Below are 14,797 nucleotides of genomic sequence, written 5' to 3' on the forward strand. Positions count from 1 at the left end.
CATGTCCATGTTTTGCATTCTATAGGTTGAATGATCTCTACTAGGATCTCCAGTCTTTTAATGCGTAGGGGAATTGTGCTTGGGATCCCCAGCTCCTTCCTATATCTTCTATAAGTTGCACAAGTCAAGATTTTCCTGTCTAGGATTACACTGCATGGCTATATTGAGCAATTCTACAGAGGTCGGAATCTACACAGTCAGGGTACAATGGCACAAGAAGAATAGATGATAGAGTCATCAGTCATGCCAGCAGATGGGTTTTCCTCTGGAGCAAGTAAACCTATGATTATAATGGTTCCTGGGGCGCTGACCCATTCAATCCCAAGGAGCTGGAAGTGAATCTAATCAATACTTGAAAACCAAGCCTAGATGATAGATCTTTGAGAAGCTTTGCACATTCTGTACTTCACCCACAGGAGCTTCCCTTATAAAGAACTAATACAATTATTAGCAATAGAAAATTTGAATTAAAAAAATGTCCTTACCTGTACATGGCTCATAAGAGCAGCATAAATATCTAGCTTTATAGATGAAGCAGCCAGGTGGGTTCTGATCTTTATTGCTGCAACGAAACCCAGAAGTGTTACACTGTATTGTCTGGCCAAGGTCTCCTACTGTTGCATAGGGGTACTTCTTCGCTTTGCATTCAACATCGATTGGAGTTTTGCAAACTGGAATTCCCTTTTTTCTCAGTTCATCAGATGTTTCATAATCTCCAGGATGTTCAGTGGGAGTTGTTTTATCATACCACTCTGACCATTTACACACCTTGTGTACGTAGACACAGGGTGAGTGTGTTGAAACTGTTCAGTAAAAAGAGATAGTTTACTCAAAGTACTTTGATATATAGTACAAAATACCCTCAGGTATCTGCACTATTTAGGTATGAAAAACATTCCATCATATAATAGCTTGTTTAATTAATACTTGATATTTGAATATAAATCTTCACCCTGTAAGGTTATTGCACCTTGGGTTGATAACGGTTTGTGCTGAAACTTTAGAATCAAATCCATGACAGAGAAGTTCCTTCATGTGTTTAACATAAATAGGCCTTTCTGGATCAATAACACGTTATCTTTGGCGAGGTGCATACATAACTTGTGTGATGATGACATGTTTTATGCATTTCCCAATTAAGAACACTTTTTATGATGCTAAATCTAATTTTACAGCCATTCCTCTACTGTTTGAGATGCATTTGTGAGACTTCACAAAGGCATTGTTGGTTCTCCTGTAGAATGTGAGCACATTCACCATTTAGTTCAAGGTGTGACAACGTGTTGGTTATAAAAAATGCACACTTTAAATATCAACTAGGGATGTACCCAACTTACCAGGCACAAGTCATACATATAAGACGTTCCATATAGCGATAGTAAGCTATTTAAACATATTTTGTAACATGGCACACGCTGTGATAGTTCTTACAGTTACATAGTGTTGTTACTAACAAAATGTATTACTGTACACGTCAATGGCATGCGTTTTAGCAAGCTCCATAGTGCAGGGATGGTAATGCTGTCTGTCAGACCTGGGAATTTTAGGTTAGCGATAGATCATAGCATCAGACAAAAAAATCCACTAAAACAATCTTTTAGAACAATGAGTATCATAGTATTTAAAAAACTAATCAGGTTGCTTAGACAGCAAACTCAGAATCGTCAGATTGGTTATATCCATCAACTCCCATCCCACTCTCCTCTCCACCTACTTACATAACCCTTATTTTTTCTAGGTCTCTGTGAAATGGCACAGATGGAATACACCTTTTTCTGCATTTATAATTTGCAAATATGAAAAGGGCTATTCAATGAGCTGGAATGTCTTGGGGTACTCATAGGATTTATCAACAGCCTAAAGGCCTGTCATGACCGGTCAATCCTCCATTTAGGGTCAAGGAATCTTAGATCATTGCAGGGGTGTTTTAGCAGCCATAGTGACAATAATATATTCCACATCAATGAACAGAACTCATTAGAATACTGTCTTTACTTTTCAAAAACACATCACTGTATGGATAAGAGCTAATCCCAGACAGCCCCAGAAAGTGTTTTCAAAATGAAACCATTTGTGAATTGTGAGTTTTAGGACAAGGGATACATTTGCTATAGACATGTACCTGTACAGCACAGAAAAATGAGAAAGAAGTGATCAAAGTGAAGATATTCAAATTCACATCTCAACAGAAACTTGTCATGTTCCATCAGAGATGGGAATAATCAGAAATGTCCATATACTGCTGCAAGAGTCATTATATTCAGAAAGTATTCAAGAGAGATTTACACAAAAATCTTGGATTTGACCCATACATTTTATTCTGCATGGGGCATAATGATAATGAAGGAATATTAAGTCTGAATCCGATCCTGGCTGGTCATGTTTTAGAAAAGGAAATTGTGGGTAGACTCAAGGGATGAGTGTCAAATCAAAGAAAAATAAAATGAAAATGCTTACCGCTTGATGATATGGCAATAGTGACAGGAGTGGTTACAGCCAAAGTACTTCTTGTACTTATGTAGCGAGGAGGACTGATTGTTGTGCTTGCAGCTGGGAGATTAGTAGTTGTTGTAAACTTTGTATTGGCAGGAGTACTTGACATTCTAGTAGAGGGAGCACTAGTTGTAGAGCTTGCAGAAGACTGAGTGCTTGTAGTTCTTGAGGATGCAGTGTGGACGGCAGGGGCTGAAGAAGAGAGAGATCAATAACACACATTACTTGCAGAGCTGTACATAATAGACTACTTTTTATCCAAATGTCAATTCAAAAATATTTTCATGTTGTCCGAGTCTGTCTTGCAACCATTCTATTGCTATTCGATAAGCTTGTGTTTTAAATGTCACAGAACGTTTTGTATTTATTTTCTAGCCACAATCCTATTAATGAGATGTTGCATATATTGACAGTAATTCAAAATATACGCTTTATATGTGCTTGCTGATGTAGTCAATTTAGTTTGACAGTCTTGTTGCTAACCAATTGTTTATCCAAATCAATGTAATGTGCTTTATCAACTGCCAAAGGGAAAGGGCTGAGACATTAAAGCTGGGTGTCGAACCTGAATCCTGCAAGCTTAGTTTAGTTTAGTTTGTTTATTTATAAAGCGCGTCCGAACCCTCAGGTAGCTGGGCGCATAATCATGTGCACAGCAGTTACATATCGTTACACGAACATCATAATACAACAGACAGAGCATACATTAGTCCAGGCTCTGAATGTTTACGTACAAGAGTAGAATATACCGAGAAGAGTATGTACAGAGAATAGGCACATAATAGTTACAGTGGCGAGTGAGGACCAGGTTACAGGTTGGTCCTGAATAGGCTGCAGATAGAGTAAACATTACTGCAGGTAGAGAGCGGCGGCTGGCCGGTCGTGTCGGTGAGAGTCTAGATGTTTAAGCTGATAGCCATGATTTTACCATGGCTCTGAATGGCCAGAACGCGGTTTCCGATCTAATTGTAGGAGGGAGGGTGTTCCAACATTGTGCTGCGAGCACTGGGAAACTGGAGCCTCCTGCTGTTTTTAGGTTATAGTTAGGGATCTTTAGTTGGTGCAGGTAAGGAGTTCTGGTGGGTCTAATGGGGCAGTGTCTAGAGAATTTGTCTGAGAGGTAACGTGGGGCAGTCCGTGACAAGCACTTGTGGGTGATGACCAGGGTTCTTAGCTTAATTCTGTCGCGGATCGGGAGCCAGTGGACTTCTTTGCTAACCGTGGATATGTGCGCCTTGCGCGGGAGGTTGAGGGCACATTTTAGTGCATTATTTTGCAGAATCTGGAGCCTTTTCAAGTTTTTTGTGGTAGTGCCTAAGTAGAGTGTGTTGCAATAGTCTAATTTAGACAATATCAGCACTCTAGATAGGGTGAGGCAACTAGAGGTGGAGAGAAAAGGCCTGCAGGCATTGATCAATTTATTGGTGTATGAGGTAGCTGAGATGGTAGAGTTTATTTGTTTCTTTAGTGACAAGGTACAGTCGAGGTATACACCTAGTGTTTTGACCTCTTTGGATACTTTTATGATGTTGCCATCAATGGTAAAGGATTGGTACCTTTGGTCCAGTTTGTTGAAGCAAGCCTGGGAGATAAAGATAAGCAATTCTGTCTTATCGTCGTTTAGGCAAAGACTGTGTGTAGCCATCCAGGCTTGGATTTCTAAGTAGATATCATTAAGCTTTGCAACATCTTCTTCATAGTTACCAGTGAGCGTGATGAGGACCTGGGTGTCGTCTGCATAATTAGTGTAGCTGACACCCAGATCGTCAAGACGGTCGAATAGGAGCTTCGCGAAGATGTTGTAAAGTGTGGGAGAAATGCAAGAACCTTGGGGCACTCCACATGTGATTGGGATAGGGTCCGCGGCCACAGTGGGGGCGAAGACTCTAGTCGACGTGTCAGACAGAAATGACTGGATCCACTTAGTGGCATTCTGAGAGAATGCAGCAGCCGAGGAGAGGTGTTGAGTGAGGATCTGGTGGTCAACCAGATCAAAGGCAGCAGAGAGATCCAACAAGAGCAAGATGGCCAGTTTGCCCTTGTCTTTGGCGTCATCCATTTGGATTTTTAGATCCAAGAGGGCAGTTTCAGTCCCGTGCCTTGGTCTAAAGCCGGATTGTCGCAGGCCTAGGAGGTTGTTGTCTTCCAAATGTTGTTGTATTTGGAGATAGGCTATCCTGTCCAAGATTTTGGGAAGAAATGGGACTGTGGTGATGGGCCTGTAGTTTGTGGGGATGTTGGGATCTAGGTTAGGTTTTTTGAGCAGGGGTAGGACCCATGCTTCTTTAAGGTTGTTGGGGACCACTGAGTTTTTGAAGGAGGAGTTGATCAGAGAGGTGATGAGAGGGGCTAACTCTTTAGCACCGTCTTTGATGACAGATGCGGGACAAATGTCACCTTTGCAGTTGGATGGTTTGAGACTGGCGATTATCTTGATTACTTCCTCTTCTGTGACTGGTGAGAAGTGGAAGGAGGGGCAATTAGGGGTGGTGTGGTTAATTTTGCTGCTGGGGTTCTGCTTGGAGGCAAGGCTAGCTTTTTTTGCTTCTATCTTGGTTTGTAGGAGGGCAATTTTCTTAGCGAGGGCGAGCTGGATATTGTTACACCAGGCCCTGTCTTAGATGCAGTCCTCTGTAGGAGGCAATGGTGATTCAAGTTCTCTTAGTATAGAGAAAAGTTCTTTAGTGCCAGATTCGGCATTTTGTATTCTCAAGTTATAGATCTGTTTTTTAGCATTTAAGATGGCGGATTTGTAGGTGGAGGCAGCTGAAGCGAATTTGTCATTAGTGGAGAGAGAAGGGGCTTTTCTCCAGCTAGTTTCTGCAGTTCTTTTAATATTGCGGAGAGCTTTTAATTCTGCTGAGAACCATTTGTTGGAGTGGGCAATAGGTTTGGCTTTTCGTTGGGTTGAGAGAAGCTATCTGGTTGAGGGCTAGTTCTAAGGTGTTGTTATATAAGTCTACTATGGCTGCTGGGTTGTTATTTTGCGTAGGTAGGTTAGCTTTACTGATATGCGCGAGAAGAGGTTTGAGGTTCTCTATAGTGATGTTACGGTTATTTCTGGAGATTATTAGAGGTAACTTAGTGGGTCGTGTGGTAGATGGTGAGGATCTAGGTAAAGAGAAGGTAATAAGATGATGGTCGGTCCAAGCACAGGGAGTGATGTCAGTCAGTGAGAGGTTGCAATTGGCATCTGCAAGCCAATCCAAGGATCTTCCTTTTGTATGTGTAGGTTGATTAATGTGTTGGGTGAAGCCTAGATGAGTAATCATGTCATTAAGGGATGTGGCCTGGTTGTCATTGGGATCATTGAGTCCCAAGTTGAAATCTCCCAAAATGAAGATTTGGGATTTCGGTTTCAAATTGGTAGAAAGTAGGAGAGAGATATCCTCTTCAAAGGTGGAGGGGGATCCTGGGGGTCTGTATATAATATGGAGCAGGGTGGTTTGTGTGTCAGATAGTGGGAGTTTGACGGATAAAAGTTTGGCTGAAGGTAGGGTTGTGCTGGTTACTTCTCTGATGTTTAGGGTGGATTTCGCAATAATTGCTATTCCCCCTCCTATTCCATTTTTTCTGTCAGCTCGGATGATGTTGTAGTTGTCCGGAGTGGCTAGAGCTATTGTGGGACCGGCTGCTGGGTGGAGCCATGTCTCGGTGATAGCGATAAAGTCTAGGTGGTTAGTGGAGATAATGTCGGCGACATCAGTAGTGTGGGCTACCAATGAGCAGGCGTTGATGAGAGCTCCCTTGATAGAGGTCTGTGGAGGGTTGGCATTCGTATGTGGTGGCGAGTGAGGTATTGTTGGGTTGTGACTCGGTGGGAGGTCAGTGAGTGAGGTCGGCTGCTTGGGGTTCTTAGTCTGATTGGAGAGCATTCTGGTGAGTTTTGTATCAAGATTAGTGCGATAGCTGAGTCTATCGTTTCTAATCATGGTCGGTGGGGCTACGTTCATGAGTGTGGTAGTGGGTGCAACAAGGCGAGAACCTAGTCTTGTATTTCTAAGGGGTGTTAACACAATTCACAGCAGTATATCAGCCATTTGTGTCTCACTGTATTCAGGGTAGATGTACAAAATACATTGGGTTGACAGATACATTTTGTTCTGAATGAGAAATACTGATGAAATAATATGCTGAAAATCAGGCCCTTGGTGTTCATGTGCAGAACAGGACATGTTGGGTAGCCTAAGAAAATGAGTGTCAAATGGAGGAAAAATAAAAATACAACATCTTAGATGTGGAAGTACTGACTACATGATTAATGCATATTCTCAACAGTGGGACTACCTGTAACAAAAGCGGACATTTTAATTATAAACTAGGGATGTGTTCAACTTATTAGGCCCAAGCTTCCTGAGTCCTTCGAATTAGATGTCACATATACTGATGGTAATTAATAATAAACACATTTCTTTAATATAAACTTGTTGGGATACTCCTTGCAGCTTCATAGTGTTTTAACTAAGAAATGTTATATCTACGCAACTCAATTGCATGGATTTTTATCGACCTACAAATTGAACGGGCTAAGACGTTAAAGCTGGCACTGAAATTTGAGACCTGTAAATTGGACAAGATTATAGCAGCAGGCTATACATTCACTAAGTAATCTTTCCTAAGCATCAATTTCTAGAACATGTAACAAAGAAACCTGGTAACTTAGAAGCTAAACTGACAATCCTGAGAGCGTTTATATCCATCTTTACCCATCATTCTGTCCTCGCCACCTGCTCACATAGTCCTTTTTCATGCAGCCTCTGTGAAGCCCCATACAACCAGCAATGATGCAATGCACATTTATCTGCCCTTATTGTGTGCAAGCATGCAAGAAGGTAGGCAATTAACTGGTATCTCTTGTGGAGTGTGCAAGATTTAACAAAACTCTCAAAGAGAAATGCATGCCAGCAAGACACAAATACTGCAAGTCATCACTGGTCCATGCTCAATTTATGGTGACGGGATCCAGCAGTATTGCAGTGGTGCATGTGCAGCAGTACTACCAATAATACATAGTGCATCAATGAAAATAACCCATTAGAATACTGTATGAAGTTTCCTGCTTCTCATTTCAACATGGATAAGGAAAGAATCTGACAGTCCCAAAATCGGCTATCAAAATGGATCTGCTTATGAAATATGGGTTTTAAGAATAGCAATATATTTGATATCACCATATTCACGTAGAGTATGGAGAACTGCATGAGTAATTCTTTTCAGAAATGACCCAGGATAGATTTCCACCAAAAATATGGAGTTGGCACAAACATTACGAATGCGGAATACTGATGGAATTATATGTCAGAAAAAAGGTCCTAGGTGGTCATGTTTAGAAAAGGAAATTCTGTGTAGGCTCACAAAGTAAGAGTCAAATTGAAGTAAAATATAAGAAAAACACTTACCACTTGATGATATGGAGGTAGAAGTAGTTGTCCTTGTTGAAGTTGATGGTTGCCATGTTTGACATGACGAAAAGTTGTACGTGTAGCAAGAAAACCTAACTTGATAGTTCCTGCATGGTGTTTTCTCATGATCATTTGTATAGCACTGAGGCCCGTTTGATTCATCACATGTCATTTTTGGGGCCATTTCATTCATCGGGGTATCAGGATTTTCCACAGGTCTGCACTCAACCTTCTTTGGAGTAGTACAATCTTGATTGCCTTCAGCAGTAATATATGGCATTCTCTCCATTTCTCCAGGCACATCTGTTTGATTTGGTGGCTCAAACCAATATGTGTAAAACTCTGTCTTTTGTGCAAGTATACAGTCTGCTGCAAGTGGCTCTGTTCGGAGTGAAAACAGAATGTATATCTATAACTTTAATGAAAAAAAGAACACTTACTGAATGAGGAGCTTTCAGAGATACAGGAATTAACGTGGAATCCAATTGGGTACAGTTATATCATGCTTGCCCCCACTTTATTACAAGGCCTTTAATTCTGTCATGTGCTGTCCACTGGCACAATCTTGAGAACTTGACATTATATAGGCCAAGGGTGAGGTGGAGTGTTTCCATTTTGGTAACATTACAAATGCAATGCAGGCAACCTCAGGGCAAGTGTGATATACAATGTATAGAGTTAACTCATCCTACTATTTAACACATCAAATTCCTTGAATTTTTACACATGGCAACTGTGTCCAGTTTTATTAGGATTAAGTGTGACTAATTTGTGTCGAAGATCAATATTTAGATCTGAAACACAATATGCAAATGAACAAAACTCCTGTCAGTTTGGAGCAACAAGGAAATTGATACAAGTATATAAATCTCTAGTTTTTACATGTGTACATGTTTCTATTGGGGCTCATTTGTTTGGTATGCATAGATTTGTGACATGGCAAAAACACAAAAACTACACTAACTTGAAAGAGAATCACTCAACCTGGCAACTGCATGAATGTATTCATTTATATAAGTTCATAAAAGAACTATGAATTTTGGAGAAAATATAGCTGCAGACACACTATCACAGCCCTAAAGGAGTTAAACTTTGACCCATTTCCATTTTCCTCATGATATATTTGCTCACTATGTGATTATTTTACATTGCTATCAATTTCAATATTCCCCTTCCAAAACTCAAAAATAGTGTTTGCAAGAGTCACGTCTGCTCTCTTTTAATAAGTGAATACTTATATAGAAAATGTTAATATAGAGATGCCTGCCCATCATATATTGTGTTATAGTATTAGGCATGCTTAATTATGTAAAGAGCAGTAGGAATTAAGTTACCTTGTAATGAGTTTTTTTACCTCTGCACACAGCATTGAATTCTAACATGTTGAATGCATTTGTTTTCAAAAACCTTCTGCTCAAATAAACACATTTTAAATGATTGACTAGAATAAAATGTGCACTGTGTGTTGTGCGTATCAATTCAATATTAAGAAACATGAAAAACAAAGGTGTGTGAGGCATCTCACTTTCTAACTCATCCTGTTCTACACTTTCCTAAATCTCAAACCTGCAGGTTTCAGTACATGTCCATGTTTTGCATTCTATAGGTTGAATGATCTCTACTAGGATCTCCAGTCTTTTAATGCGTAGGGGAATTGTGCTTGGGATCCCCAGCTCCTTCCTATATCTTCTATAAGTTGCACAAGTCAAGATTTTCCTGTCTAGGATTACACTGCATGGCTATATTGAGCAATTCTACAGAGGTCGGAATCTACACAGTCAGGGTACAATGGCACAAGAAGAATAGATGATAGAGTCATCAGTCATGCCAGCAGATGGGTTTTCCTCTGGAGCAAGTAAACCTATGATTATAATGGTTCCTGGGGCGCTGACCCATTCAATCCCAAGGAGCTGGAAGTGAATCTAATCAATACTTGAAAACCAAGCCTAGATGATAGATCTTTGAGAAGCTTTGCACATTCTGTACTTCACCCACAGGAGCTTCCCTTATAAAGAACTAATACAATTATTAGCAATAGAAAATTTGAATTAAAAAAATGTCCTTACCTGTACATGGCTCATACGAGCAGCATAAATATCTAGCTTTATAGATGAAGCAGCCAGGTGGGTTCTGATCTTTATTGCTGCAGCGAAACCCAGAAGTGTTACACTGTATTGTCTGGCCAAGGTCTCCTACTGCTGCATAGGGGTACTTCTTCGCTTTGCATTCAACATCGATTGGAGTTTTGCAAACTGGAATTCCCTTTTTTCTCAGTTCATCAGATGTTTCATAATCTCCAGGATGTTCAGTGGGATTTGTTTTATCATACCACTCTGACCATTTACACACCTTGTGTACGTAGACACAGGGTGAGTGTGTTGAAACTGTTCAGTAAAAAGAGATAGTTTACTCAAAGTACTTTGATATATAGTACAAAATACCCTCAGGTATCTGCACTATTTAGGTATGAAAAACATTCCATCATATAATAGCTTGTTTAATTAATACTTGATATTTGAATATACATCTTCACCCTGTAAGGTTATTGCACCTTGGGTTGATAACGGTTTGTGCTGAAACTTTAGAATCAAATCCATGACAGAGAAGTTCCTTCATGTGTTTAACATAAATAGGCCTTTCTGGATCAATAACACGTTATCTTTGGCGAGGTGCATACATAACTTGTGTGATGATGACATGTTTTATGCATTTCCCAATTAAGAACACTTTTTATGATGCTAAATCTAATTTTACAGCCATTCCTCTACTGTTTGAGATGCATTTGTGAGACTTCACAAAGGCATTGTTGGTTCTCCTGTAGAATGTGAGCACATTCACCATTTAGTTCAAGGTGTGACAACGTGTTGGTTATAAAAGATGCACACTTTAAATATCAACTAGGGATGTACCCAACTTACCAGGCACAAGTCATACATATAAGACGTTCCATATAGCGATAGTAAGCTATTTAAACATATTTTGTAACATGGCACACGCTGTGATAGTTCTTACAGTTACATAGTGTTGTTACTAACAAAATGTATTACTGTACACGTCAATGGCATGCGTTTTAGCAAGCTCCATAGTGCAGGGATGGTAATGCTGTCTGTCAGACCTGGGAATTGTAGGTTAGCGATAGATCATAGCATCAGACAAAAAAAATCCACTAAAACAATCTTTTAGAACAATGAGTATCATAGTATTTAAAAAACTAATCAGGTTGCTTAGACAGCAAACTCAGAATCGTCAGATTGGTTATATCCATCAACTCCCATCCCACTCTCCTCTCCACCTACTTACATAACCCTTATTTTTTCTAGGTCTCTGTGAAATGGCACAGATGGAATACACCTTTTTCTGCATTTATAATTTGCAAATATGAAAAGGGCTATTCAATGAGCTGGAATGTCTTGGGGTACTCATAGGATTTATCAACAGCCTAAAGGCCTGTCATGACCGGTCAATCCTCCATTTAGGGTCAAGGAATCTTAGATCATTGCAGGGGTGTTTTAGCAGCCATAGTGACAATAATATATTCCACATCAATGAACAGAACTCATTAGAATACTGTCTTTACTTTTCAAAAACACATCACTGTATGGATAAGAGCTAATCCCAGACAGCCCCAGAAAGTGTTTTCAAAATGAAACCATTTGTGAATTGTGAGTTTTAGGACAAGGGATACATTTGCTGTAGACATGTACCTGTACAGCACAGAAAAATGAGAAAGAAGTGATCAAAGTGAAGATATTCAAATTCATATCTCAACAGAAACTTGTCATGTTCCATCAGAGATGGGAATAATCAGAAATGTCCATATACTGCTGCAAGAGTCATTATATTCAGAAAGTATTCAAGAGAGATTTACACAAAAATCTTGGATTTGACCCATACATTTTATTCTGCATGGGGCATAATGATAATGAAGGAATATTAAGTCCAAATCCGATCCTGGCTGGTTATGTTTTAGAAAAGGAAATTGTGGGTAGACTCAAGGGATGAGTGTCAAATCAAAGAAAAATAAAATGAAAATGCTTACCGCTTGATGATATGGCAATAGTGACAGGAGTGGTTACAGCCAAAGTACTTCTTGTACTTATGTAGCGAGGAGGACTGATTGTTGTGCTTGCAGCTGGGAGATTAGTAGTTGTTGTAAACTTTGTATTGGCAGGAGTACTTGACATTCTAGTAGAGGGAGCACTAGTTGTAGAGCTTGCAGAAGACTGAGTGCTTGTAGTTCTTGAGGATGCAGTGTGGACGGCAGGGGCTGAAGAAGAGAGAGATCAATAACACACATTACTTGCAGAGCTGTACATAATAGACTACTTTTTATCCAAATGTCAATTCAAAAATATTTTCATGTTGTCCGAGTCTGTCTTGCAACCATTCTATTGCTATTCGATAAGCTTGTGTTTTAAATGTCACAGAACGTTTTGTATTTATTTTCTAGCCACAATCCTATTAATGAGATGTTGCATATATTGACAGTAATTCAAAATATACGCTTTATATGTGCTTGCTGATGTAGTCAATTTAGTTTGACAGTCTTGTTGCTAACCAATTGTTTATCCAAATCAATGTAATGTGCTTTATCAACTGCCAAAGGGAAAGGGCTGAGACATTAAAGCTGGGTGTCGAACCTGAATCCTGCAAGCTTAGTTTAGTTTAGTTTGTTTATTTATAAAGCGCGTCCGAACCCTCAGGTAGCTGGGCGCATAATCATGTGCACAGCAGTTACATATCGTTACACGAACATCATAATACAACAGACAGAGCATACATTAGTCCAGGCTCTGAATGTTTACGTACAAGAGTAGAATATACCGAGAAGAGTATGTACAGAGAATAGGCACATAATAGTTACAGTGGCGAGTGAGGACCAGGTTACAGGTTGGTCCTGAATAGGCTGCAGATAGAGTAAACATTACTGCAGGTAGAGAGCGGCGGCTGGCCGGTCGTGTCGGTGAGAGTCTAGATGTTTAAGCTGATAGCCATGATTTTACCATGGCTCTGAATGGCCAGAACGCGGTTTCCGATCTAATTGTAGGAGGGAGGGTGTTCCAACATTGTGCTGCGAGCACTGGGAAACTGGAGCCTCCTGCTGTTTTTAGGTTATAGTTAGGGATCTTTAGTTGGTGCAGGTAAGGAGTTCTGGTGGGTCTAATGGGGCAGTGTCTAGAGAATTTGTCTGAGAGGTAACGTGGGGCAGTCCGTGACAAGCACTTGTGGGTGATGACCAGGGTTCTTAGCTTAATTCTGTCGCGGATCGGGAGCCAGTGGACTTCTTTGCTAACCGTGGATATGTGCGCCTTGCGCGGGAGGTTGAGGGCACATTTTAGTGCATTATTTTGCAGAATCTGGAGCCTTTTCAAGTTTTTTGTGGTAGTGCCTAAGTAGAGTGTGTTGCAATAGTCTAATTTAGACAATATCAGCACTCTAGATAGGGTGAGGCAACTAGAGGTGGAGAGAAAAGGCCTGCAGGCATTGATCAATTTATTGGTGTATGAGGTAGCTGAGATGGTAGAGTTTATTTGTTTCTTTAGTGACAAGGTACAGTCGAGGTATACACCTAGTGTTTTGACCTCTTTGGATACTTTTATGATGTTGCCATCAATGGTAAAGGATTGGTACCTTTGGTCCAGTTTGTTGAAGCAAGCCTGGGAGATAAAGATAAGCAATTCTGTCTTATCGTCGTTTAGGCAAAGACTGTGTGTAGCCATCCAGGCTTGGATTTCTAAGTAGATATCATTAAGCTTTGCAACATCTTCTTCATAGTTACCAGTGAGCGTGATGAGGACCTGGGTGTCGTCTGCATAATTAGTGTAGCTGACACCCAGATCGTCAAGACGGTCGAATAGGAGCTTCGTGAAGATGTTGTAAAGTGTGGGAGAAATGCAAGAACCTTGGGGCACTCCACATGTGATTGGGATAGGGTCCGCGGCCACAGTGGGGGCGAAGACTCTAGTCGACGTGTCAGACAGAAATGACTGGATCCACTTAGTGGCATTCTGAGAGAATGCAGCAGCCGAGGAGAGGTGTTGAGTGAGGATCTGGTGGTCAACCAGATCAAAGGCAGCAGAGAGATCCAACAAGAGCAAGATGGCCAGTTTGCCCTTGTCTTTGGCGTCATCCATTTGGATTTTTAGATCCAAGAGGGCAGTTTCAGTCCCGTGCCTTGGTCTAAAGCCGGATTGTCGCAGGCCTAGGAGGTTGTTGTCTTCCAAATGTTGTTGTATTTGGAGATAGGCTATCCTGTCCAAGATTTTGGGAAGAAATGGGACTGTGGTGATGGGCCTGTAGTTTGTGGGGATGTTGGGATCTAGGTTAGGTTTTTTGAGCAGGGGTAGGACCCATGCTTCTTTAAGGTTGTTGGGGACCACTGAGTTTTTGAAGGAGGAGTTGATCAGAGAGGTGATGAGAGGGGCTAACTCTTTAGCACCGTCTTTGATGACAGATGCGGGACAAATGTCACCTTTGCAGTTGGATGGTTTGAGACTGGCGATTATCTTGATTACTTCCTCTTCTGTGACTGGTGAGAAGTGGAAGGAGGGGCAATTAGGGGTGGTGTGGTTAATTTTGCTGCTGGGGTTCTGCTTGGAGGCAAGGCTAGCTTTTTTTGCTTCTATCTTGGTTTGTAGGAGGGCAATTTTCTTAGCGAGGGCGAGCTGGATATTGTTACACCAGGCCCTGTCTTAGATGCAGTCCTCTGTAGGAGGCAATGGTGATTCAAGTTCTCTTAGTATAGAGAAAAGTTCTTTAGTGCCAGATTCGGCATTTTGTATTCTCAAGTTATAGATCTCTTTTTTAGCATTTAAGATGGCGGATTTGTAGGTGGAGGCAGCTGAAGCGAATTTGTCATTAGTGGAGAGAGAAGGGGCTTTTCTCCAGCTAGTTTCTGCAGT

The 14,797-nt window shown here is 40.7% G+C and overlaps 1 protein-coding gene across 1 annotated transcript in view; it reads right to left on the reverse strand.

Annotated features, from left to right (window-relative positions):
• The window catches only part of LOC138503903 (mucin-5AC-like), a 488,816-nt gene extending 476,659 nt beyond the window's left edge, over nucleotides 1–12,157 (reverse strand). Inside the window, exons 1-5 of the mRNA XM_069623989.1 lie at nucleotides 11,935–12,157; nucleotides 9,962–10,279; nucleotides 7,893–8,276; nucleotides 2,458–2,685; nucleotides 486–803 (exon numbers count right to left, since the gene is read on the reverse strand). Coding sequence (XP_069480090.1) covers nucleotides 486–803; nucleotides 2,458–2,685; nucleotides 7,893–8,276; nucleotides 9,962–10,279; nucleotides 11,935–12,079 — 1,393 coding nt within the window. The 5' untranslated portion in view covers nucleotides 12,080–12,157. The remainder of the gene's footprint in view (nucleotides 1–485; nucleotides 804–2,457; nucleotides 2,686–7,892; nucleotides 8,277–9,961; nucleotides 10,280–11,934) is intronic.
• Nucleotides 12,158–14,797: the final 2,640 nt, after the last annotated feature.

Source organism: Ambystoma mexicanum, chromosome 11 (genome assembly GCF_040938575.1).
Source record: "Ambystoma mexicanum isolate Mex_15411 chromosome 11, UKY_AmexF1_1, whole genome shotgun sequence".
Classification (NCBI taxonomy): Eukaryota; Metazoa; Chordata; class Amphibia; order Caudata; family Ambystomatidae; genus Ambystoma; species Ambystoma mexicanum.